Source organism: Cervus elaphus, chromosome 18, assembly GCF_910594005.1.
Source record: "Cervus elaphus chromosome 18, mCerEla1.1, whole genome shotgun sequence".
NCBI classification, from domain to species: domain Eukaryota; kingdom Metazoa; phylum Chordata; class Mammalia; order Artiodactyla; family Cervidae; genus Cervus; species Cervus elaphus.
Genome location: NC_057832.1, coordinates 57,614,375 through 57,641,397, shown reverse-complemented (window position 1 = coordinate 57,641,397; position 27,023 = coordinate 57,614,375). Strand labels below are relative to the sequence as shown.

Here is a 27,023-nt window from a genome sequence, read left to right as displayed (position 1 = left end):
ATGTGAAAAAATTAGAGTGAACCATCAACTTATATATTTTATACATAATTAGGAGTCTCGTTGGTTCATGTTATGAAATACAAGGGACATAATAAGTTCCATTGCTTATGTTATTTTTAGTTTGTGGTACTTAAAACTCTTTACCCATGACTTGTAAATAAGAGTAATAAAAAATAATTTTATTTCTATGTTTAATGTATTCCCAAGTCAGGTACTCTACTTATATCCTGGCCACATCTACTAGGAGAGGGGGAACTTAAATTTTCAGAGTGTATGAGAATCCAGTCCTCCTCCTTAATACAGTGCTCTGCACTTAATGAGCTGGGTGGCCAGTGAATGTTTGTGACAAAATGTTGAATATAGTCCAGCTTTCTGTTTAGGCCCTTATTGTGCAAATAAATATTTTTTTAAAAACCTATGAGTTTAGAAATACCAGTACTTGAGAAAGGTTGAATCTATAACTTGGATAAATTTGAAGGCATTTAAGTTTACTGAAAGATTTGTCTTGTGAATCAAAAAAAAACCAGTTCTTTCCATAGTTCAATCAAGTTATTTAATGTATTACAGTTCTTTTCATAAATGTCGTTAGAGAAAGTCAGTAATTTCACAAGGCAAGGTACAGATCAAGAAGTTTCTCTCGTGTTAAAAAGATTTAATCCAGTGGGTATATATGCAGTTAAAATGTCATCTGATATCCAGTTGATTTTTCTTTGAGGATATTGTCATGTAGTGGTTCATTTTCATTGATTTATTTGACACAACTCAACTTATGTCATCTAAAATGATAAACTGAAGCACCTTAGATTTTGTCTTTTGCCTATAAAGTGTATTTTCCTTTTTTGAAGCATTAAATGATTTCCATTCCCTTAAAACATTCAAATGTGTTGTTTTTGCAAAATTTCCATAGGCAAAGAAGAATGGAGGAGAGAAATTGTAAATGGTTCTTGGAGCTTCTTTGGGTTAAAGGGTCTAATGCCAGGAACAGCATACAAAGTTCGAGTTGGTGCTGAGGGGGACTCTGGTTTTGTGAGTTCAGAGGATGTGTTTGAGACAGGCCCAGGTGAGGTGCACACCACACCAGTTCTGGCTCCCGGTCAGAAGTGAGGCCACCCAGTGCTCCAGTTGGAGACGGGAGGCTGATGGAGCCTATTGTGGGTAGGGCTGAGAATGTCCTTCTGTGGGGCCCATTTGGGTGGCGAGGTGGGTTTTTAATTGTCTTTGGCTCTTTATATCAAATGAATTACAGAACTGAGCAAATCACCTTCTAATTACATTTTTGCCAAAACCATTACAAAACCAAAGGGAAGTATGATTCTTAACCTACATGATTTAGGTGACTCAACTTTTCACATCATTTATATGTCTCAATTTTCCCTCAGAGTTAGAATAGAATTTTTGAAATGCTTTAGAGCTGAAACAACTCATTGATAAAGTCACAATTTTTAATGTCAAAATGGATTGTAATCCAACCGAACCCTGCAGTTTGGGTGAAACAACTGATGTGAAGAATATTAAACTGATGTAGAACAAAAAATTATTAAATTCATGTACTTCATTATCATATTTGACTGCTTGTATATATTTTAGTTATGTGAATATTATCAAAATACACAAGGACATTAAAGTCTCTAAGATAAAGAAAAATGTTCTTGTAAGGTGTAAAAATATCCATATTTCCTCATAAGATGGAAAATAATCCCTGTTTGCTTCAATTTAAAGGGTTGTGTGGTATGTGTTCATTTTATGATTCATAAAATCATGTTTTATTCACTCATTTCATGCATTCTTGGGGAAATGTTGCATTTCCTGTAGAACCCACAGGCAAAAATGTATTTTTTGTGTGTCTTTCCTTACCCAAGCCTTATGATTTTTAAAATCATTTCTTCTAATGTAGAAAAGAACATGAGTGGTTTAAAAAAAAGAAAAACCATAGGTAATATTTAAGAACTTATTAAATAAATGTAGTATTAAAATACCTTATGAAAATATTCATATGCTAAAATCATAATGCTTAAGGAAAAATATTTTCCTGTCATTCTGTTCTTTGTACTTTCATATCCATAAGTGTACAGAGTTCTAGGAAAATTCTGTATTAAACTTAAAAGAGGAATTGCCATTCACAGCCAGCAGGACAAGGTGTTTGTTATTACCGAGAACTTTTAATTTCAAAATACTAAAAGCTCAATTAGCTATTCTGTCCATATAGAGTTAGGATGCTAATAACAGCCCTAGTGTTAGCGTTTATTCAGTGCTAATTTCTACTGGGGAAACGGTTTTCTTGGCTTTCCTCATTCAGTCCTTACAACAATCTTGTGAAGGAGACTATTACCCACTTCTACCCCATGTCAATGACCTGTAATGAGAGGAGAAAAGCCTGCCCTATCACCCAGCTAGAACGCAGGAGAGCTCATATTTTCAACACCAAGAATAAGCTCTCTCTACACCCACCATTCAAGGCCACAGAGGCCCACATCCCAAGGGGAACAAGTTATCTGCAAAGTGACCACTTTTCAGGGACTTCCCTGGCAGTCCAGTGGTTAAGAATTTTGCCTTCCAATGCAGGGGGCACTGGTTTGATCCCTGGTCAGGGAACTGAGATCCCACACGGCCAATAAATAAGCAAAAACAACAGCAGCAAAAATGAGCATTCTGGCAAAAACCACTACAATATTGTAAAGTAATTAGCTTCCAACTAATAAAAATAAATGGAAAAAAATAAATAAATAAAATTGGTCAAAAAAAAAGAAAGAAAAATGACCATTCTGTTCAGCTCTTGGAACGTCTTTCCATCTGTTCTAGACCCTTCATGGTCCCGTATACTCCTACTTTGCAGATCTAGTTAGAATTAATTCCATCCACAAAATCAAGTTGTGGCATTTTTTTCTTTTGTTCATTTTCTAGGACAGAGAGCAAACCAAACCCTTTAGAAAACAATTTTGTCTTTGATGTGGTTATACCTACAATAATAGCAGCAGCTGGCAAGTAAGTTTCAAGATGAGCACTCAGGGGCGGGCCATTCTTGTGTGTCAGCAAGGGAGAATAGGATAAGGCCACAACTACCTATTGTCACCTTTGACATGTAAATGTAACTTAAGAGAATCAGTTCAGTTCAGTGGCTCAGTCCTGTGCAATCCCATGGACTGCAGCACACCAGGCCTGCCTGTTAAGGGGATAAACATCCATTAAACCATAGTGACCTTACTTAACATATGAGCTCTAGGATGTCAGATGCTGTTCATCCAGCTTCCTGGTCCTCCTGGTTTCTCTGTCTATCCTGTAGGGCTGTGGGATGAACTGTAGGGTTCATGATCTTCTGCTACTCTTGATTCTCACTCCTCCAGCTAGATCTCAAGGTGAGAATGCTAGTGCCTGGCATGGAAACATAGCATCCTGGCTGAATTTTTAACTCTCCGCGTGAATGAGCTGCTTCTCTCTGAGTTCTGTTCATTTTAGAAACCTAGACTCAACTTTCACCTGTGCTTTTGTTTCATGACACTGTCTTTTTCTTTGATACTGGTTTTTTAAGATCTATTTCTTTGATGATTTTTCTGATATGAACCATTTTTATTAAGTCTTTATTGAGTTTGTTACCATATTACTTCTGTTTTATGTTTTGGTTTTTTGGCCATAAGGCATGTGAGATCTTAGCTCCCTCACCAGGGATCGAACCTGTACCCTCCTGCATTGGAAAGTGAAGTATTAATCACTGGCCCACTAGGGAAGTCCCTAAGGTCTATTTCATAGTTTTCTCCTTACTGCACACACTGAAAAACAAGACTCGAGATGGTATCATGCTATTGTGCTTCTTACCCTCACGTTTGTTAAGACTCCTACCTCCTTTTCTTGCTTTCTCACCTCTTTCCCCCAATTACTGAGTCTCTTCTCTCCTTTCACAAAAGATTTAAAGCAGATTAAATTTTACTGGGCCCAACAGTTTGTTTTTTTTTCCCCCAGTGGGTTCTGGTTTTGGGGGTTTTTTTTTGGTCAACTGCCTCCAAACTTTGACCAAAGTAATTTTTTTCCCTTTTTAAACATTTCTAACTATTTTAACTCTTCAGCAGGTCACTTTTATACATAATGGATTCTTCAAAAAAATCCATTTTATCACTCTTTTTCTTCCATGTTTTAAAAAATTTTTTTTAAATTTTATTTTACATTGGAGTATAGTTGATTAACAATGTTGTTTTAGTTTCAGATGTACAACAAAGTGATTCAGTTGTACATAGACATGTATCTGTTCTTTTTCCAGTTAGGTTATTACAGAATGTTGAGCAGAGTTCCCTGGGCTATACAGTAGGTCCTTATTGGTTATTTGTTTTAAATATAGTAGTGTATATATGTGCATTCCAGACTCCCAATCTATCCCCCCTCCCATCTTTCCCCTTTGGTAACCATAAGTTTATTTCCTAAGTCTGTGAGTCTGTTATCTTCCATGTTTGTTTTATGATCCTAAGTACTCAAGGACATTTTCCTCAAAGACCTACTCCCACAGAACACAGGTTAAACATGAGACAACAAGCAAGGTGATAGAGAAGACGGTTGTTAAGACTAACTTCTAGGAAACAAAATCAATTTCATGGCTCTGGTTTCTTTTCTGTTTTCATATTCTTTAGGTCTGTCTGTTTGTTTAATGTGTTGTATGTGGCTTATTCAACTAATACATGAATAGATTTTTCCTGTAAAAATTTTAAATAAAGGGACAATCCTCTGTTGCTCTCCTACCCAATCCTACTAACTCTTTTTCAAGAAGAAAAAACCTCACAGCCTTCATTGTGTGTGTGTGTGTGTGTGTGTGTGTGTGTGTGTGAGAGAGAGAGAGAGAGAGAGAGAGAGATGCATAGTGGTGGCCATGACTTAGATTTGTAGTAATATATGCCTTTGTAGTTAAGATGATTTTGGAATGTCCTGGGAACATTTAAAGTCTCTTATAGTCATTCTGGACTTCATATTCCTTTTTATGTGGATGGGAAATCAACAGAAGCTCTTTTCACTTACATAATTTTTGTTTTATATCAACTTCTGGTGCACTTGAATGTGTGTGTGAGCATGCATACACATGCACCTCTTAACATCCTGTGTCTTCCCAGTCTTAAATAAATGGGGTAGTGAGACATACTTTTTTTCTTTAGACATAGGGGCAAAACTCAAAGTCAACTTGGGTGTTCCTTTATCAGCTGTCAAGAAACATTTCCACTTTGGGCATAGCTGCATAACCACAAACCACCAGTTGGCAGTTCAGTTTTGACAGTCAGCATCTTCCTAAGACAATGTCTATGCTGATACTTGAGTATCTTCTTGCATTTTGCCCTCATCAGTTGCACATAATTAGATGAAAAATGTAAATGCAGATAGTATTTATTACAGGGCTGTAAAGCATTAAGCATATTAAAAACAAGGACTCTGTAACTTCAAGCAAAGGCTCCATAGACTTATATAAGTTAGTTTTTGGTTCAGCTTTGAAGAAAGTGTACATAATCAGAGACCATGTGTAAACTGACAGAACTATGTTGCCAGAGTTTGTGTAGTGATGGACTTTTAAAATATTTAAAAGATGCAAGTCCCTACAACATTTTATTCTCTGTAGAGACTTCTGTAGAGTTGATGCCTGGGCACCAGTGCATTATAGCAGTAGTGTGCAATGGCTGATACCATGTTCTTTGGAATCCACATTCTTGGGTAAAGCTCCAACTTTCAGACAAGGTCTTTACCCTTCTGAGCCTGAGTTTATTTCTCATGCCTACCTCAAAGGATTTTTGTGAAGACTGAATGAAATTTAGCCCTCAGTACAGTGCCTAGTGTAGAGTAAGTTTCAAAATGTTACTTCTCGTTATCATCATGCTCACCTTCATCCTCCCTGTGATGGTTATGGTATTTGTATGGAAGGGGAGTCCTGCCCATACTCCTGCTTCAGTAGTATCTAGTGATTATACAACTCAAAAGCCCTCCAACCAGTGAAGCCCAAGAAGCTACTCGGACTGGCTACCAGCAATTTGATAAATATTCCAAAGAATGTATTTCACTTCTCATTTTATTTCTTCAACACACATCCACATAATTTTTCACATTCCTCTTCACACTTGATTTTAAGCATTTCATTTTTCTCCTTATCCTTTGAGTGGAGAAAAAAGGCAATAAGGTGCTGTTTTTGCAACATACAGTAGCCTGGGATACTTGTCGCCATGCTTCTTTCTGCATCCAGCAATCACATTCACCTAACCCAGTCATGTTAATGGATTCAGAAGAAATTCAATCAAATTAAAAGAATGATATACAGGCATTCTTACCAATAAAAAGAAGAAAACCCTTTACCTTGATTAAGGTAAAAAGAGGAAAAAAAAATCAAGATTTTATACCACTGTCTTGAAACAAATTCTCAAGGGCTTTTCTGAATAGCCATTGATGCTGCACTTTGTCCCATTTGATTGACACTTTTGAACAATACTGGAAATGCTAATTTTTCTGTGTTTTTCTTAGGAGATTTGCATACTGTGATTGGTTGAATAAAGGGCTTCACATTATTTGACTCAGAATAGATGAAGACTTAATATGTACACATGTGATTGAGTATTTTTCTCTTTAAACTGGCCACTTACTCCAGTAATACCACTGATAAAGATAGGCCTAATAGTTTTTGGATTGGATCCTGAATGATATTGAATATTACATGTTGATCCTTTTATGATAAATAAGATTTTTCAGAAATTTCCCCAGCACCTTCAGAACTCTGGCAAATGAGATGAAAAATAAATCTAAGGAATATTTTGTGTACAAATTGAGATGTTATATAAAGTAATAAGATTGGTTATCTTATTTGGACAGGTTTCATGTGTGGAAAGTTTTCTTTTTTAACAGACAGTTTCTAAAACATTTAGGGAAAATGGCAACATTATTGCAATGATATTTTAGCCTCTGAAAGTGGTTCCTTTGAAAGAAAAATACTCCATTGGATGTATACATTCTGTTCTGTTTCAAATGATCTATTCTTATCATTGTACAATACAAGTTATCTTGTAAACAATAAATGTTTTAATTGATTTGGGACTATGTTTCTGTTGAAAATATATAGTGAAAATAACTGAATGCAATGCTCAGCAGGGTTTGTTAGCATTGAATGGTGTTAACAGTAAGATTTCTCTATTTGAATTTTCTTAATTGTTGAAGATTTTTCACCAGTTGAATATTTATGTAACTCCTGATTAGATTCCAGTGTGGGGCCACATGTAAAATATAGAAAAGCTCATGTACATGGCAGTTTTGTACTGCAAGAAGCTACAACACTTCTCACCTCCTCCTTAACCCATTGGCACTGACACCATTGGCTTGTTTTTCAGCGATGGCAAGCCGGCAGGTGGATATAGCAACTCAGGGCTGGTTCATTGGTCTAATGTGTGCTGTCGCTCTCCTGATCTTAATTTTGCTGATTGTTTGCTTCATCAGAAGAAACAAAGGTGGTAAATATCCAGGTAAGAAACAAAGATTGAAATTGCCCTCTAATGATGCATGATAATCCGTGAAACTAAAAAGAAATCATGAGAGTCATCACGGAGACTACCCTAAGAAGATACACCAAGTGTATCTTCCCAGAGCCATACATTCAGACTTTCTGTTCAGACACTTGCTGATCCCTTTGTATGTAACGGAAGCCTAAAACTTGTCAAGGATCAAAAGACTCCTTGGGGGAGCAAATGAATCTGTCCTCTGAAGATATTAGTGATTCTGATTCCTTAGGCTTCACATGAGTCATAGGTGCTGAAATAGCATCTAAAACCAACAGGCAGGGGCAGAAGGAAAACATGAAGTTTTCTAAAGGAAGTAATGCATGAATTGGATCCTGATATCATGATGTGTAATAGTGCTTTCCCTACACGGTTAATGTTTTGTTCAATTTAATAGATCCAGTGAATTTCTATTTTCTTTTTACCTGGCCATTTCCCTTTCAGTGACGGGGAAAAAAATCTACAAAAGAATAGATTTCCAAAGCAACTTGTACCCATGAATATAGTTAACAGATAGATTGATAAAATAGGGGGAAATCTTAGAAACTTAAGACTTCTATCAAGTGAGTAAGAAACTTATGCCAAAATGCTTTCATGAGGTTAACTTTATCTGTTAGCAAAATATTATAGGTTATTCTAACCTGTTCTATTTTTCTAGGTTACCTCCAAGAGACTAATACTCAAAATATATGCATAGGGAGTTCCCTGATGGCCTAGTGGTTAAGATTCTGGGCTTTCACCACCATGGCTTACATTTGTTCCCTAACTGGGGAGGTGGGCCAGTAAATAAATGCATGGCCACATGATACATCTGGTTGCGTAACATCTATGGTGTATAGAATAATTTCCCCACTGCTTTATATCTCATAGAGTGTACTCCTAAGGACTTTGAATAAGGAAACACAGGATCAATAGATAGTAATTTTTTTGGTAATTTTTTAGTTAAAGAAAAGGAAGATGCCCACGCAGATCCTGAAATCCAGCCTATGAAGGAAGATGATGGCACTTTTGGAGAATACAGGTGAGCCCCCTGCTTCTTCGTCGCCCTTCATTCTCCTTGCCCTGCACAGATACCACACTCAGTCTTGCCTAGAATGGGATTCAGCCAGCAACATGCTCTGCCTGGAACTGCCTGTTTATCTCAAAAATTAGTTTAGAAACACTTCCGTGTATAAATGTTTACACATCCCTCACAGTTAAAGTAATCTCACTTTTGGTTAGGACTTGGCACTTTCACTGCCAGGACCTGAGTTTGATCCCTGGTCAGGGAACCAAGATCCCACCAGCTGCATGGCATAGACAAGAAAAATATCTCACTTTTCATTATAAATTTCCTTTGTAGTAATAGGTTTGGAGATGGAGTATCTCCCACTCTGACCTGTTTTCTAGAGACCCTTGCTATAATTGATAAACAGAGAAAAACTCAAGTGTTACAATAAGAGTTAAAACAACAGTGCTCTATAAACCTGAATTATAAAGCAAACTATCCCTGTCATTCTCTAAGCAGCGCTTTTGTAAAACTGATATTACTCTTTTCATCTTGGATTAGAAGGGTTTTTTTTTTTTTTTTTTTACCAAAACAGGTTCCTGTACACCCTCCTATTAATCATGAAATGATGGCTAGGAGGGCTTCCCTGGTAACTCAGATAGTAAAGAATCCACCTGGAATGCAGGAGACCCCAGTTTGATTCCTGGTTTTGGAAGATCCCTTGGAGAAGGGATAGGCTACCCACTACAGTATTCTTGGGCTTCCGTGGTAACTCAGATGGTAGAGAATCCACCTGCAATGTGGGAGACCTAGGTTTGATCCCTGGGTGGGAACGATCCCCTGGAGAAGGGAACAGCTGCCCACTCCAGTATTCTTGCCTGGAGAATTCCATGGACAGAGAAGCCTGGCAGGCTACAGTCTCTAGGGTCACAAAGAGTCAGACACAACTGAGCGACTTTCACTTCACTTCACTTCACTTCAATGACTAGGTTGTTTTAGAAGCTCTTAGTTACTAAGAAATAGCACAGCCCTGGAAGCAGTGTGCTAATTCACAGGGTCTTGGTAAATAAAATGTTCTTGGCTTGGCTCCGTCATTAAGGACAAAGGTAATGTAACCTATGTGCTAAATAGTTTTAAAAAAAAAGAAAGAAGCTGTTTAAACAAAGATTTTCTTGCCTGGGGGTATAGGTATTTAAGAGAGATAAATAATAATTGTTTTAGATGTGTTTAAAGCAGAAACAAAAGATATATTTATTCAATTAAAACATTAGGATTTTGGTATTCCAAAAAATGTGTCTATTAATCAAAAATGCTTTTACACTTTGTTCTTCCTTTCTGTAAGCCTCTTGATTACATAAAGTATAATCTTTTAAATCTGCACTGGGCCAGTATTGAGACTCTCTCTCGCCAGAAGAAAAGGCTTTTAGGTAAAATAAAATGTGTCACTGTTTGTGATTGCCAGATGATATTTATAAAAAAGATACGTGTATTCATTTTTACTTATCTCTAGAGCTCATTTTTGGTATGACCATGTCAACATCACAAGGGGCAAAATAAAGCCAAGGGTAAGAAATATGAGAACTGATAAAAAAAAAACTATGTGTTTTTTACAAAGTTGGGTTCACACCAGTCTCCACACAGATGTAAGTGCTTTGCCTGTGTGTCTCAGCACCTCAGAGTAATCTCCTTTTCAGAAGAGGTAACTGTGATTTTTAAAACTCTTCAGAATTCTGGATCTTAGGATACAAAAAAAACATCTAGTGAGGGTTGTCTTGATGTCAGATGTTGACTACAAGACTGAAAGGGTATGAAAACCTCATTCAGCATCCCCAGTGGTCCATCCACAAAGTAATATTAATGCATTAAAGCAGGCTGCAGAGGGCTGCAGCCGAGGGTAGCCACATCTTAACACTGGATGAGTTGAAATCTTTGCTGATTTCATTCACTTTCCTACATATTTCTCCTATAAAGTAAGAGAGTCCAGAATGACTAAACAACTTGTTATTTTTAGTTTTCCCATGACTAGAATTCTACCCAAGATATGTGCACTGCTGTTTATTGTGATAAAGCCAAATTTTTTATATAGCCCAGAAAAGTTATGTATTTGCACAAACCAAAAACAAACTATCGCTCTTCGTATATTCTTCACATGGTGATGGATTTCCGTCCTACATTATCATGCCCAAATGAATCTGGCAACATACTGCTCACTCTGTGCATCTCAAATGTCAACTTGCTCTTATAGTTATGTGAAACCATGATCTAATATAGTAAGGCTTTCTCAGGGTCCCTCTGCTGCCTACTTCATTAAAACATGATTCTAATCAAGGTTGAATGTGAACTCATCTGGAATCAAGAGACTTATTTTTGCTGTCAACTTAGCCCTTACCTTTGATTTCTTTAGATATGACATTTAATCCAAGTGTCAGATTTTTCCATCTATAAAATGACAGAGTTGTTCAAGTGTGAGATAATCTCCGAAGGTTTCTAGTTCTCTGATTTCTGTGCTCCTTTACGAACTATCTACCAATGAGTTTTAATGTGACTTGGGATTTCAGAGCAGTACACAGTGAGTATTAGTTACTGACCTTATTATCACTGTGTTTATATTTCTTTGATCATATTTCTTTGTCATGGTGTTAATTCATATGTGGTATGTTTGTGACGTATTTTCAAATAGCTGTTTTTAGCTAATGCCTTGAGTTTCTCAGAAGAGAAAGACTTTTCCTTCGGTTTATTAAGAACAAGCTCATTGGTTCATGTGTGAAGAAAACAAACTTGAAATTCCATAGATCTGGGAACTGCCAAAGGAGAAGGTTCTGACAGGTATCTTAAACCTGAAACACAACTCAGTGATTTTTTTTTTTTATTGAAGCTGAAAGTTCGTAAGGACAATCCCACAAGTGAAATCACTTCCCAAAACACCCAGCCACCCTTTGCTACAGATGTGGCTTTGTCTTATGACTTCCTGGCATGACCTTGAATTTTTTTCCTTTGGTTTCTTTTCTACTGGAAGAAACTAAAAACCCTTTCACTCCATAGGTGTCACATGAATGAAAATGGATCCAACTGTTTATTATAGAATTTTAAGTAATATACTTAAATGTCACAGGAGTGACAATCACAAGAGACCCTTCTGTATTTTGCACCTTCTAGAAGTTTTTGAGCTCTGTATTATTTATTTATTCTTATTCTTTTTCATTCTGAAAAGAAATTAATATTCTGTCACACACAGACACACACAAAATCAGGACTATTGCCTAAATGTTAATGAATTCTGCTGATGATTTGCTTATTCTCATGCTTGAGGATGAAACCATTTGTATATGATTGGCTCTGAGCCAGGGAGTATTTCATAGTGCAGAAGGGATGGAACTTCAATGGCCAAATTTGATGGGTTTTTTTTGCATATGCTGTAACCTTGTACTCTCACTCCAACACCCACCCCCAAACAGTCACCCTCTGGTGGAAGCCTGCAGCTTTCTTTGTTTGTTTCTTTAATTATGCAGACAGTAGGATCTGCATCGTTACTAACATGTAGAAAAATCAAAGAAACAATGCAACCAACTGTGTAAGTATTTTTTTATTCTTTAGATCCATTCCTTTAAAAACCAAAATGAACATAGGTCATAAGCCATGTAACCATGGTACGTGAACTCATAGTATGAATGGAGGCTGTTGGCATGGGAGTCTTGTCACATGAACATGACCCTGTTGCACGCATGCTAACCCATGTTCATGAGGCACAGATGATGTGCACATATATTGCACATGTTATATATTTTAGATTTATTCTGCTCAGAGACATAAACTGATCATGAGCAGTATAAACAGTGACGGACTTTTAGAGGGAATGTTTGTTTTGTGAATGTCACAAATTATTGCAGCATGATTTGACCATGGTAAGGTGGTGACCACAGGAAAATCAGACCCAGTGATCACAGATGTATCCATCATTGCTGCGTTTTTACTTTGCAGGCATTCAATGGATACTTTCTGTGTGCACAGGTATTTTTAAAAAGTGAGCTCTCTAAAATTGATTCTTTAGGGTAAGAGAAAGGAAAGAATTGGTCCCAGTGCTTTGTCTGACATCATAAAATTGATGAAAAAAAAGTGAAAAAAATGTTAAAGTTAGAATTTTAAAGAATTTCTAAAATGCACACTCTTAGTGTTACTTTACAGTGAATTCATTTAGCCAATATTTATTGAGTGCCTACTGTATACTAGGCTGTGGAGATTTTAAAACCAATAGTTATCTCACTAGTTAATAGTCTAGGGAGGGATGCAGGGAAATAAAAGGACAATCTGGGCATAGTGTTAAGAGTGCCCTGAAAGGGAAGAGATACAGCCAAGGTGCCAAGGGAGCAGGGACAGGAAGCCAAAGCCAAGTGCATGGCCTTGAAGGAGGTGGCACAAGAAGTTGTCCCGCGGGAGAAATGCAGGAGCTGAGTTTTGAAGGTTCCACCCACTGCACAACTTATAGCCTTGAATAAAGATAATCATTATCCACAACTCATATGATCATGTGTATCAAAAACATATTTTGTGGCTATATGTACTATTTTATGATGATTTTATTACTTTTTTGGAAACGTGTTCATCTTTGCCATTCCAGGCTAAGAATTAACATCTGATACCTCCTGTCCTTAAAAAATTCTCATAAAAACATGGATGGATTTTTTTTAAGCTTTAAATACCACGTAGCTAAATAAGGATATGATTTTTCAATGATCTTCTGTAGCTTCTAAATTCCTCTTGTTTGGGAAACTACCCTTTCATACTGAAACTTGACCAAGCAGCTTCCCTTGGCACAATGTCAAAAACAGTTGACTTACTCTGTCATTAGAGAATTCATCTTTGAGGTGAAAAGACGCAGGTACTCATCCAGAGCTTCATCACAGACTTGTCACCACCCACCCCATCTGGAAAGTTCTAAGTGTGTGTGTTATACAAGGTATATCATAGGAAAAAGTCTCTCTGAGGCAGGGAGTCTGGAGTGGAGCCAAGAGGTGTGATGGCAGGTGGATGGGCACTTTCATTTGTTAGGTACTGTTCATATGCCAGGCGCTGTGCTGGTGCCTCATATATATTTTTCTCATTTAACCAGATTCTAATTCCTGAAGTAGGACATTATATCACACGTCTTTAAAAGATCTTGAGCTGCCTCTGAACAGCTTTTCCTGGAAAGACTCTGTGAGAATATCCCTTTTCCTTACTTCATGTCTTTCAAGCACAGCCCATGTTGCTATAGATTCTCACCCACTACAGCAGCCCACTCCAGTATCCCTGCCTGGAGATTCCCATGGACGGAGGAGCTAGGTAGGCTACAGTCCATGGGGTCACAAAGAGTCAGTCATGACTGAGCAACTGAGCACACACGCATGGCCATTACACTGGAAAGAATGTTTCTGGGGAACCGCTTACTGGCTGGCCATTATTCATGACTGGTGCGATTATGTGTGTAAAAATCCAAATAAATCTGCATGAAGATCTTAGAGTTCACAAGAGAGTTTAGTAACAGTGCCTAATACAAAAATAATGTAAAAGTCAATTCTATTTCTTGCTACCAGGAAATAGTGGGAAAATAGGATTTTAAAAGTTGTCTCAGTTATGATAGCATGATTCATGTTGATTTATGGCAGGAACCAACACAACATTGTAAAGCAATTATCCTCCAAATTAAAAATAATTTTTAATGAAAAATAAAGTTTTTTAACATTTTTTAACATTTTTTAAATTAAAAAAATAATTTTTTTAACATTTTTCTAAAAATGTTGCTACAAAAAAATATTTTCCAATGTGTGTGTGTGTTAGCAACTCAGTCCTGTCTGACTCATTGTGACCCCATGGACTATAGCCTGCCAGGCTCCTCTGTCCGAAGAATTCTCCAGGGAAGAGTACGGCAGTGGGTGGCCATTCCCTTCGCCAGGGAATCTTCCCAACCCAGAGATCAAACCAGAGTCTCCTGCATTGCAGGTGGACTCTTTACCACCTGAGCCAGCAGCGAAGCCCAGATTTTCCAGTAGGATAATGTTAAAATTTTTTTGATGTAGGAATAAAGCCAACAAAAAGATCTTCCTGCATTTCCATTTCAGGGTCTGATGTTCTATTCCACTCATCAGTTTGTCTCTCTCTGCACCAAAACTAAACTGTCTTAATATAGTAGCTTGGGGTGAGTCTTGATAGCTAGTAGGTCAAGTTCTCCAACTTTGTGATTCTTCCTGAAGAAATTTTTAAATATTCTTGACTCTTTTCATGTTCTTATATGTCTTAGAATCAGCTTGCCAAGATCCATATAAAAGACTATTGTGTTTTTACTGGAAATAAACTGAATCTTAAAAACAATGTAAAGAAAGTTAACACATTTACCAGAGGTCTTCCTGTTCATGGTTATGGTATATCCCTCCATTTATTTACCTCTTATTTAATAATTTTGAATGCAAGCTTCATTTTCTTCATGGGAATCTTACACATGTTTTTGTTGGATTTGTTCTTATCTACTTTATATTTTTGTGGTATCCTAAATGGAATTATTTTTAAAATTTCATTTTCCAATTGTTTTCAAGTACTTAGATCAAACTTACTTTTATGCTAATATGATATTAAGCAATGTTGCTAAGCTCTCTTTTTATTCTAATGTTTACCTGTAGGTCCTTTCCAATTTTTTATATACATAATCATACTATTTATGAATAATAATAGTTCTCTTCTTCTTAATACATGCGCTTTCTATTTCTTTTTCTCATCATGTCGCTTAGCATTTCCAATTCAGTTTCGATTAGAATTGTTATTTCTGATGTTAAACAAGAAACTTTCAACATTCACCATCAAGGATGACATTAACTCAGGGTTTCTTATAGACACATTTAAGAAAGACACTTCTGTCGCTAGTATATTAAGGTTTTATTGTGAATGAAACATTTTTCCTAAGTCTTTTTTTCAGATTTTTACCTTTATGGTAAAAGTTTTACCATAAAACTTTTTCCTAAATCTACTGAGATAATCATAAAAAATTTTTTTTTCTTTTGCAAAAATGGTGAATTACATGAATTGGTGTTTTAATGCTACAATAAATCAAATCCCTTGTGACTATACAGTGGAAGTGAGAAATAGATTTAAGAGACTAGATCTAAAAAAAAAGAGAGAGAGACTAGATCTGATAGACAGAATGCCTGATGAACTATGGATGGAGGTTTGTGACATTGTAAAGGAGACAGGAATCAAGACCATTCCCAAGAAAAAGAAATGCAAAAAAGCAAAATGGCTATCTGAGGAGGCCTTACAAATAGCTGTGAAAAGAAGTGGAAGCAAAAAGCAAAGAAGAAAAGGAAAGATATACCCATTTGAATGCAGAGTTCCAAATAATGGCCAGGAGAGATAAGAAAGCCTTCCTCAGCGATCAATACAAAGAAATAGAGGAAAACAATAGAATGGGAAAGCCTAGAGATGTCTTCAAGAAAATCAGAGATACCAAAGGAACATTTCATGCAAAGGTGGACACAATAAAGGACAGAAATGGTATGGACCTAACAGAAGCAGAAGAGATTAAGAAGAGGCAGCAAGAATACACAGAAGAACTGTACAAAAAAGATCTTCACGACCCAGATAATCACAATGGTGTGATCACTCACCTAGAGTCAGACATACTGGAATGTGAAGTCAAGTGGGTCTTAGGAAGTATCACTACGAACAAAGCTAGTGGAGGTGATGGAATACCAGTTGAGCTATTTCAAATCCTGAAAGATGACGCTGTGAAAGTGCTGCACTCAATATGCCAGCAAATTTGGAAAACTCAGCAGTGGCCACAGGACTGGAAAAGGTCAGTTTTCATTCCAATCCCAAAGAAAGGCAATGCCAAAGAATGCTCCAAGTACCGCACAATTGGTACAGTACTCGTCTCACCAAATCTCACACGCTAGTAAAGTAATGCTTAAAATTCTCCAAGCCAGGTTTCAGCAATATGTGAACCATGAACTTCCAGATGTTCAAGCTGGTTTTAGAAAAGGCAGAGGAACCAGAGATCAAATGGCCAACATCCTCTGGATCATCAAAAAAGCAAGAGAGTTCCAGAAAAACACCTATTTCCGCTTTATTGACTATGCCAAAGCCTTTGACTGTGTGGATCACAATCAACTGTGGAACATTCTGAAAGAGATGGGAATACCAGGCCACCTGACCTGCCTATTGAGAAATCTGTATGCGGTTCAGGAAGCAACAGTTAGAACTGGACATGGAACAACAGACTGGTTCCAAATAGGAAAAAGGAGTACGTCAAGGCTGTATATTGTCACCCTGCTCATTTAACTTATATGCAGGGTACATCATGAGAAACGCTGGGCTGGATGAAGCACAAGCTGGAATCAAGATTACTGGGAGAAATATCAATAACCTCAGGTACACAGATGACACCACCCTTATGGCAGAAAGTGAAGAGGAACTAAAGAGCCTCTTGATGAAAGTGAAAGAGGAGAGTGAAAAAGTTGGCTTAAACTCAACATTCAGAAAACTAAGATCATGGCATCCGATCCCATCACTTCATGGCAAATAGATGGGGAAACAGTGGAAACAGTGGCTGACTTTATTTTTCTGGGCTCCAAAGTCACCGCAGATGGTGATTACAGCCATGAAATTAAAAGACGCTTACTCCTTGGAAGGAAAGTTATGACCAACCTAGACAGCATATTATAAAGCAGAGACATTACTTTGCCAACAAAGGTCCATCTAGTCAAGCCTATGGTTTTTCCAGTAGTCATGTATGGATGTGACAGTTAGGCTATAAAGAAAGCTGAGTGCCGAAGAATTGATGCTTTTGAACTGTGTTGTTGGAGAAAACTCTTGAGAGTCCCTTATACTGCAAGGAGATCCTACCAGTCCATCCTAAAGGAGATCAGTCCTGGGTGTTCATTGGAAGGACTGATGTTGAAGCCAAAACTCCAATACTTTGGCCACCTGATGCGAAGAGCTGTCTCATTTGAAAAGACCCTGATGCTGGGAAAGATTGAGGGCAGGAGGAGAAGGGGACGACAGAGGATGAGATGGTTGGATGGCATCACCAACTCGATGGACATGGGTTTGGGTGAACTCCAGGAGTTGGTGATGGACAGGGAGGCCTGGCGTGCTGTGGTTCATGGGGTCGCCGAGTCAGACATGACTGAGCGACTGAACTGAACTGAAGCTTGCATTCCTGGGATAAACCCAACCTGGTCATGCTATATTCTCTTTTTAGTCGATTGCTAAATTCTATTTGCTCATGATTTCTTTGAGATTTTCTCATGTGTGTTCCTAAGTGAAATTAGCCTGTAATGTTACTTTTGCTTTCTCAAAGTGTTCTTGTTGGTTTTAGATATCAGTGTTATATAGTGTTATACTATCTCACAAAATGAATGGTTCCTCTGACATGTCAAATTTGAACATGTCCAAAACTGGACCACTGGTCTTCTAGCCCAAACATGCTGCATTCCAGAGTAAGGGTAATTCCATCCTTCATGCTACTCAAATCAGAAATGTTGGTGTTGTCTTTTTCTCTGTTTCTTTCATATCCAACCCATCAGAAAGTCCTGATGGTGCAGTCTTCAGAATATGTCTGTAATACCACTTTGTAGCAGCCCAGTGTTCCACTCTGTCCCGAGTCACAGTCCTCTCACTCTTGAATTATCACGGTAATCTCCCTGGCCGCCTGGAGCAGGAGTTGGCTAACTTTCTGTAAAACGTCCAATGATAAGTATTTTAGACCTCACAGGTTGCACGGTTTCTGTTGCAACTCTACAATTCTGTTGTAGTACTGAAGCAGCTATAAACAATACATAATAAGTGGACACAGTCCTGTTTTGGTGTAGTTCACCAACGCCTCCCTCTAAGGTAGGCTATTTGCGATACTGATGACAGTAATCCTTTAAAAATGTAAATCATATGAGCTCACTCATCCACTGAATTTCCTCCAGTGACTTCGTGTCTCACTGAGAGTGAGACAGATCCTTACATGGCCTGATCTATCACCTCTTTACCTTAATCTCAATCTCTCTCTCCCCCTCTCCCCCTCGCCCCTTCTCCCCCTCTGCACTGTCCCACCCCGAGCTCCTTCACCATGCCTAGAACAGGCTTGCCCTGCTAAGGGCATCTGCACTACTGACCCCTGTCATAATGACTCTCCCTCCAGCTGTCTACCTGACTAACTCAACTCTTTCTACGTCTTTGATCAGACATCACTTCTTAACAAGGCCCTCTCTGGAAATCCTACTTAAATGTCCACTTTCCATCCCCTCCCCTGACACCCTCCATTCTCTTTACTCAGCTCTATATTTTCCATAGCACTGATCACCTTCTGACACACTCTGTAACTAGTTTTTGAAATATGTAGATTGTCTGTATTCTCCCCTTCAAAAAGTAAACTTAGTGAAGGTTTTAGTCTATTTTGTTTGTTGCTGTATCTCCAGTGACTTGAGCCTGTCTTAGAGTAGGCGCTAAATAAACATTTATTAGATGTATGGTGGATGGGTGGATAGATAGATGGGTGGATGGATGAATCAACGTAATGTCATAGACTAGAATTTCCTGGAGTGTACACCTTGGAACATTAGTTCTCTAAAGCAGAATGATACTAATAGTTGGGATCAAAGTAACAAAATTCTGCTCATCATTAAAGTCTTCAGTGGAATTTTCTCACCAAGTTATGGGCAATAATTCACAGGAAGTATTCAAGCACAGCTTAGAAGCTAATGATTAAATTCCAAAAATCTGCAAGTTATTCTTACACCAGGTTGGAGACTGGCTGCTATGTCCCCTGACATTTCCCGTACACAGGCCATTCCAAAATTCTGTGATTCCTCCCCGGTTATTTATTAACAACAGTGATAATATCATTTATTCAGTTTGTGACAAGCACTTGTGTATTGCTAACACAGGTAATTTTCAGTAGCATATGTCAATGTCATATAAAGCCAGTATTATTTTCCAGTTGAAGTTTTCTTCTTGGTGAAAAACTTGAGACCCTAGTAGGAATTATTGGGCAGAATATTCATATACCATGAAATATTTGTATCTTGGCTAGAAAGAAGTTATTTATCAAAGGAAAGGGAACAGTAAAGTCCTAGCACAAGTTGCTAGGTGAACTATTACAGCTCAGGGGGCCTCTCTTTTACATGAAATCTTTAGAAAATTTTTAACTAATGTTGTTTATGTTTCCCATTTTTGTTCTTTGAAAGAATACAAAATATGTCATTGCTTTTTTTTTCCTTTTTATTTTTTAAACTAAATATTACCTGTTAAGGACTAGGTCAACATGCATACCTAGTTATATGACCATTTGAGTGAATGCTCTGAAATATAGTAATTACTCTTCTACTTCCAGATGTTATACTTAGGGGTTTAACAGAGACATAAGCAAATATATAGAGAGTCCTACACATTTTTATTTAGTTGCACTCCTCAGATTACCATCTGATAATGGATCGGCTGCATAACACACTGGGGAGGAGGGAGTGGTGGGATAAAGACGAGGGCAGGAAATACTGGCTTTTACATTTGGGCATCACTCACACTTGTCAGAGTATATTGACACACTACTAATAGTACAGATACAATGCCCTGAAGTTAAATTATGTTTCTTCCCAAATTAGTAAATCTTTACCCATTAACTAATCAAAAGTAATACTGTATACAATCAGTATAAGGATTTTGCTTTTTTTCTTAGGCTATTTTCATTTGTTTCTTCTGCATCCCTTTAATGGAATGTGTAGGTCTCTTGAAAGGTAAGGTTCAAGTTTACAAGTCTGGCCTGCACTCAATAACACAATGATTTGAGATGCAGGATTTTGCTTCTTGCTCAGAAAAACAAAAATCCATATTTCACACTTAACCAAAATCATTCTCCATTCATACCCAAAGAATCAGAGATATTATGCAGTTTGACATACTAACTTCTCTACCATAAACTTTTATACCCTTTTGAATTCTACTAAAATAGTGATGATTTTCAGCTTTTTTCAATTATTCCTTTGGTAATGCTTGTGACAATTTCTGAGTTGCTTCCAAATCAGGGGTCAGAATCTGTCACTGATATTGACATCACCCTGCAAAGCCACCCACCTTTCGAAGACTTCATGATTAAGCCATTTCTGCACTCAACTTTCATTCCAACCACATTCTAGTCATTGAAGGCCGCCTGGCACTTAGGTTGGGCTGGAGAAGCTCAGGGCACCAAATGCTTTCTCATAATTTGCATGCCTGATCTTTGAGAACCAAGCATTTTACCTAAGTGCCCATCTTGACGAACATGTTTTATCTTTTTTTTCCCAGTGATGCGGAAGACCACAAGCCTTTAAAAAAAGGCAGTCGAACACCTTCAGACAGGACTGTGAAAAAGGAAGATAGCGATGATAGCCTAGTTGACTATGGAGAGGGAGTGAATGGCCAGTTCAATGAGGACGGCTCCTTTATCGGACAGTACAGTGGTAAGAAAGAGAAAGAACCAGCTGAAGGAAACGAAAGCTCAGAGGCACCATCTCCTGTCAACGCCATGAATTCATTTGTCTAATTTGTGAGCTCTTTGCCAATATCCAGCTTTTCTCAAATGTTTATCTTAAAAAGCACTTGTCTGTCCGCCTTCTCATACTATGAACATAGAGGCAGAAAGTCTATGTGCTGCTGGGTGTTCATATGATGAGAACTGTCAAAGCAAGAACGTAACTCAGTCAAATGATATCTTAATGTGAACTGCAGTGCAAAGTGCATACTTTTTCATTCAACATAGGTCATCTTGATTTCCTAAGAACTGATAAAAAAAAAAAATACAACATCATCAACAGATCACCTTCTACCCGCTTTGGGATACAGTTCAATAGGTTGCATGAAAAATGCTACACCTTTAAAGGATATACCTGTGTATGTTATTCAAACATGGGTTGGTACTTTGTTTGGTACTGTCCTCTGCTGAACCCCTAAGTAGGAATTCCGTTTTCATTGTCAAGAGTGTTACTGTAGTATTCTCTAGAACTTCAATGTCTTTGTGGACATTGTGAAATTGGTGACTCTATGTCTAGCTGTCGTTAGTCTTTTTGGGAGACTGTTAGGAACCATATACAATATATACTTGCTAAATGAGTTAATTATGACAGGTACATTTGCTGATGCTTACTGAGACCCTCTTACCTGCTCTTTGCTCCTCTTACTCCATTGACCTCTTAATCATCAAGGTATTATATTGGTACAGTGTTCTACTTTTTACATCCTCTCTCCATTCTGTTCCATGATTTTTAGGCATAAACAATGTGTATCGCAATGCATTTTGGCACTTGTGCCAGACCAAGAGAATCTCAAACGGGTCACTCCAATTAAATTTCAAAAATTATTCCAGGAAGCACAGGGCAAGACATATGCAGTGCCTTCAGATGATAAGCATTCCACAACATACTGCCTTCTATATCATTTGGTACAGTCAACTCGGAGTCCTAGATTACTGTCATTGTCTAAAAGTCACTTGGAAATGGCAGAGTTCATGAAGATGGCAATGTTGGGGTAAAAGAAGGAACTGTGACAGTAAAATGAACACAATTTATTTTAAGGAGCATTTCCCCCCATATGTATAAAAAGAAAAGTTTTATCACCAACTGGAGCATATAATGATTTTATGGTCTCTTATGGTTTCTATTAAAACAAGTCACATTCAGTAAGAAAGATGTCAACCTGGTAGAAAATATTTTTTAAAACTTATTTCAAAAACACCTAAAGCAAACCAACAGGATTATATTTTTCTCTAAGTCATTACCTATGTGGCAGCTTTTGAAACTCTGCGGCATTAAACAGTGTGTATGCAAATTACATGGATGCCTTGCAGAATCTAAGAAATCTGACAAGTGCTAACAAGGTCAACAGTCAAAGGGATTACATCTGTGGTTTTGAAAATAAGCATATATATTCTACCGGCTTCATAAATAATATCTATCAAATGGTTTTCTTCCACATATGAAATTCTATAACAACCTATGGTTGAAGGAATGCTCAGTTTCACTTGCCAATAAATTGGTTTCTCATAACTTGCATCAAGTTTAATTTTAAGTAAAGCTTTTTATATGTAGATATTTTGTTGAATTTGTAAATACACTTAGAGTGTAGATGCTATATGCTTAGGGGTGTTACATACAAATAAACATGCCAACAATGTTTATGTTGTACTGTATAAAATGTTAGCTAATTAATACAGTGCGTGGGATTGGAAAGCATTTACTTAAATGCCTTCTGTGGTTTTATTTTCTCTTTTTGCTGTGAAAGTGAAAGAGTGAACTATTTTCCATACTGACAGCAGGTTTCTAGAAGAAATTTTCAGAACTTTGCCGAAGCACAGTTTGAAGTAATCCCAGGTAAAGATGGCCCTACATAGTTTAATGTCTCCAGTATTCACTTTTCACAGATCAGCCTTTCTTGTGGAAATCCAGAAAGACCAGACAGGCTTGCCTTGGCATCAGAGAGCACAAAGATAAGTTACTTCAAATTTACCAATGTATGGGGGTTGGGAGCAGGGGACAATATAGATTTTCCTCTTCCACAATGGTAGATGCTAAATTTATCTGTGCATGAAGGGGTCATTTCTGTACTAGTGCAACAGAGTTTGTATTAAAAATTAAATGTGGTTTTAAAAGTCCTTCTCTCTTTTGTAACATATCATGTTCCTAGTGGAATATGAATGTCCGAGTAATGGTATATGTAACAGTATAGGCAGATGTGACTGGATTTCCGTCAAAAAAGTAACTATTAAAGAGTCATGATCTCTTTGTGATTCTTAACTTCTTCAAACCTAGAGTTCCTAATGTTTTATTTTATTTTATTTATTGGCTGCATCACACTGCTTGAAGGATCTTAGTTCCCTGACCAGGGATCAAACCTTGGCCCCTGGCAGTGGAAACTCAGAGTCCTAACCACTGGACCAACAGGGAATTCCCCCTAATGTTTTAAAATATAATGCAGAGTTTGATTTTTGCTTTTAAAAGGCAGAGAAAAAGTTAAATGAAAAGCTAAACAATATGAAAAAGAGCTAATAAAAGAGGGGCATATCAAACATTGTAATGCAAAGCAGGAATAGATATTAACCAGCCTTTGGAGAAACAGTCTGAGAAGTTAGATGCCGCTTTCTTTCCTGAAGCCCGATCACCACGAGCCTGTTTCCTGTTGTCATCCTTTCTTCTGCCCGCCTGGACCTCTGCCATCTCCAGCCATGGCAACTGGATTCCTTAACTTCTCCTGCTTGATGAAACAGCTTGAGTGTGGACAAGTAGCATTGACGGATGTGTCATCCAGCCCCTTCTCAGCAGCCCAATTCTTCTTGAGACTCATATCTGTCCAGCTCTGCAAATAGCCAAGACCTGGCTTGTTCCTCCATCTGCCCTTGGTCCCAGCTTTCTACCCGTAAGACCTTGTGCTGGCACAGAGCTCCCTCTCCCTACAGAGTTACTTGGATACCAATGTGATACGTGCATCAACTGAACGATGCTAATAGACCCTATGTAGACCTTAGTCCTTCTACCATGGAGAGCATTTACTTTTGAGCAAGTCAGGATCATCAGTCACAGGTCTGTTTAGCAACACAGCCTGGCCAGTTGTAAGCCTGACCACAAAAAGCATTGGTTTGCTGATGCCTTCTTGTTCAGATGGTTTATAATGGCCCTGCTTTGCTTTTCTCTCTCTCTCTTTTTTTTTTTTTTTTTGTGTGTGTGTAAACTTAAATTTTATTGAAGACCTAAGATATGAAAATTCTAAAAAAAAAATGTAATTGGTACTTCTGTAATTTAAAGTATAATGATTAATTTTACTTTTGTAATTTAAGTAATTTCAGCAAGCCTTTTTTTATCATGCATTTCTTTAAGATCTATGTTTATAAATTGACTTCACAAGTTGGATAAGACATTAGATAATTGATATAACCCAGTGCAACCTGGTTTACTTTTAATGTCTGATAAAATAATTGGAAATAGCTTGTGGAGGCAAAGGAAATAAATGTGAAGAACTGAGACTTCTCACCCCAACTAAGCATCTCTCTCCTGCTCATGAGATTGTTCTATTTCTACAAATTGCCACCAGAGGGCGCCCGTACCTTATTCAATGTGAAACAAAACAAAAAAACTGGGAAAACAAAGCCTCTGGAGAAACAGTGCCAAGGACCTCTGATAATCAGACTGGGTCTGATCATGCAGAAAATGATTGCCTGCTGTAACTGGGAGAAACGGAATTGGCAGCTTTCTCTGAGGAGTTCACAACCTCCAGGGAGCGCGTCTGTGTCACCATGAGCCTCATCAGTATCTCCTTCCTGGTATGGTGGCCAGGTGGCTGCTGGCCCATCAGCAGAGCGAAAGGATTAGGAGTCGGCCTCCTTGCTCTCTCCAGACACACCTCACCTGCAAGCTGGTGGTTGCGAAGGAGGGGCAGGATCCTAAAATGGTCCCTCCCCTTGCCCATCATGCCATTTTGGCTGCCACAAGTGGTTTGATATTTTGTGGCTGGTTAACACAGTAAGCACAGTTTAAGCACAGTTTTTCTTGTTCGCTTTAGAAAAAGCAGGAGAGGGAAAGAATACTCCCAGAGTATTTCTATTAAAGAAGCAAACGGAGGTATAAATGCTGCAAGGGGAAGGCACGGGGTCCATGAGAGCAAGTGATGGAGGAGACTGAGCTGTGCGGGGTGGTCCGGAGGCTTCCCTGAGAAGCTGGGAGCTGGGGGACAGTAGGACCCAGGAGGAGAAGGCAGGACAAAGCCACTGCCCAGGAGAGGCCCTTGTGTCGCGAGCAGATGCCGGGGCCAGAGCATACTTGGGCCCTGAGCACCGAAGGATAGGTTTTTTTATTTAGTCAAGGTGCAGTGGAAAGTGGGGAGTAATTAAAAAGGTTAAAGAAAAGGGTTATATGACCAGATCTGTTTGTGAATGAGGTGGCATTCTTAGGATTCAGTGTCGAGAATGGGCTGGAAAGGAGCCAGGAAGGTTGATAAGAAGCCACTTGGAAGCTTCGAAGTTGTTTAGATAAGAGATGATAGAGGTTGGATCCAGATTATATCACTGGAGATGGAGAGAAGTGGGAGGATTCTAAAGATATTTAGGAAGGAAGTTAATGGGAGATAGGTCAGATATGGGAGAATGATGGATCCAAGATGGTGCTTAGATTCCTGACTTGTCTAACCAGACAGTATATTCCTTTTTATTTCTGTAGCCATCAAGCCTCTCCAGCCTCAGTCAATGTGTTCTGGAGACACTGTCTTGCTTCAGCTGTATCTATTTAGCTATTATCTCAGCGAATGACTCAACAAAGTTTTTTTTAATCAACAAACTTTGTGCCTGTGTTTGTGTGCTTGAGTAGGAGCAAACTCAGCCTGCACATTGGACTCACCTGGGGAGCATTGAAAGTCCTCATGCCTGCCCACTCACTCCATTGTGAGACATAGCCTGGCATCAGAATTTTTCAAAGCTCCCCAGATGATTCTAATGTACAGACAAGACTGAAATCAGCCACAAGAAACATGTTTCTACACTCTTGTATGTGCATTTAAAGTGTTTAATGAACAGTGTTTTGAATACATTTCTTCATACAGGTTGATCTCAAATTATCTTGTATTTGTCCCAGTAAAAAAACGACGATTACATGCCTAGGGGAAATGGACTCCGCATCGTTGGTGGGATTTAAAATGGTACTTTGAAAAACAGTTTGGCCATTTCTTAACATGTTAAATATAAATTTACCTTATGACCCAGACGTTCCACTCTTGGTATGTACTGAAAAAGAAATGGAAAAATATGTCTATGCAAAGACTTGTATACAAATATTCAAAGGAGCATTCATCATAATAGCCAAACAACAACCCAGATATCCGGGAACTAATGAATGCATAAAGACAATGTGGTCTATCCATGCAATTAAACAATGAATCCATATAATTAAATAAGATACTAAGTAGTAGTTTTTTAAAAGTACTAATACCTACTGCAACATAGAGGACCAAGGGTAGCATTATGTTAAATTAAAAAGCCAGACACAAAAGACCACATACTGCAAGATTCCATTTATTATTTCAAATGTCCAAAAAAGCAAGTCTATAAAGACAAAGTAGGTTGTCTGGGAATGGGAACAGGGATTACTGTAAATTGGCAGGAGGGATTTTTCTAGATTGATGTAAATGTTCTAAATCTGGACCAGTGCTGACAATGGCACAACTTGATAAATTTACTAAAAATCACTGGATTGTATGCCTAAGTAAATCTGTGGAATGTAAGTTATACCTCAATAAAGCTGTAAGACAAACCATCCCTAAGCTTATGTGTGTCTGAGAGTGATCAGGGCTGTGTATAAATGAGCCTTGTGATGAGTACAGCACCACAGGATAGGTCACTTCCCCTCCCCGTCCTCCTGTTTTTTTTTCAGGAGACCCCACAAGATCAGTGGTTCTCCAAGTATGGTCCCCGGCATACTGAGGCATACAGCAGCCTCAGCACTACTGGAGAGCAAGGCAAATCCTGGACCCACTCCAGATCCACTGACTCAGTTCTGGGGGTGGAGACCAGCACC

At 38.1% G+C, this 27,023-nt stretch overlaps 1 protein-coding gene across 28 annotated transcripts in view; it reads left to right on the top strand.

The window, feature by feature from the left end:
* NRCAM (neuronal cell adhesion molecule) overlaps positions 1-26,769 on the top strand; it is a 327,295-nt gene extending 300,526 nt beyond the window's left edge. For 14 of the 28 annotated variants that reach the window (XM_043873007.1, XM_043873014.1, XM_043873006.1 and 11 more), the window contains 3 exons: positions 7,332-7,463; positions 8,439-8,517; positions 20,779-26,769. In XM_043873007.1, the coding sequence (XP_043728942.1) occupies positions 7,332-7,463; positions 8,439-8,517; positions 20,779-21,016 (449 nt within the window). In that variant the 3' untranslated portion in view covers positions 21,017-26,769. Of the gene's footprint in view, positions 1-907; positions 1,061-7,331; positions 7,464-8,438; positions 8,522-20,219; positions 20,232-20,778 lie in introns of those variants that run through there. The other 14 variants (XM_043872996.1, XM_043872986.1, XM_043872987.1 and 11 more) reach the window with 3 other exon arrangements.
* The last annotated feature ends 254 nt before the right edge of the window (positions 26,770-27,023 follow it).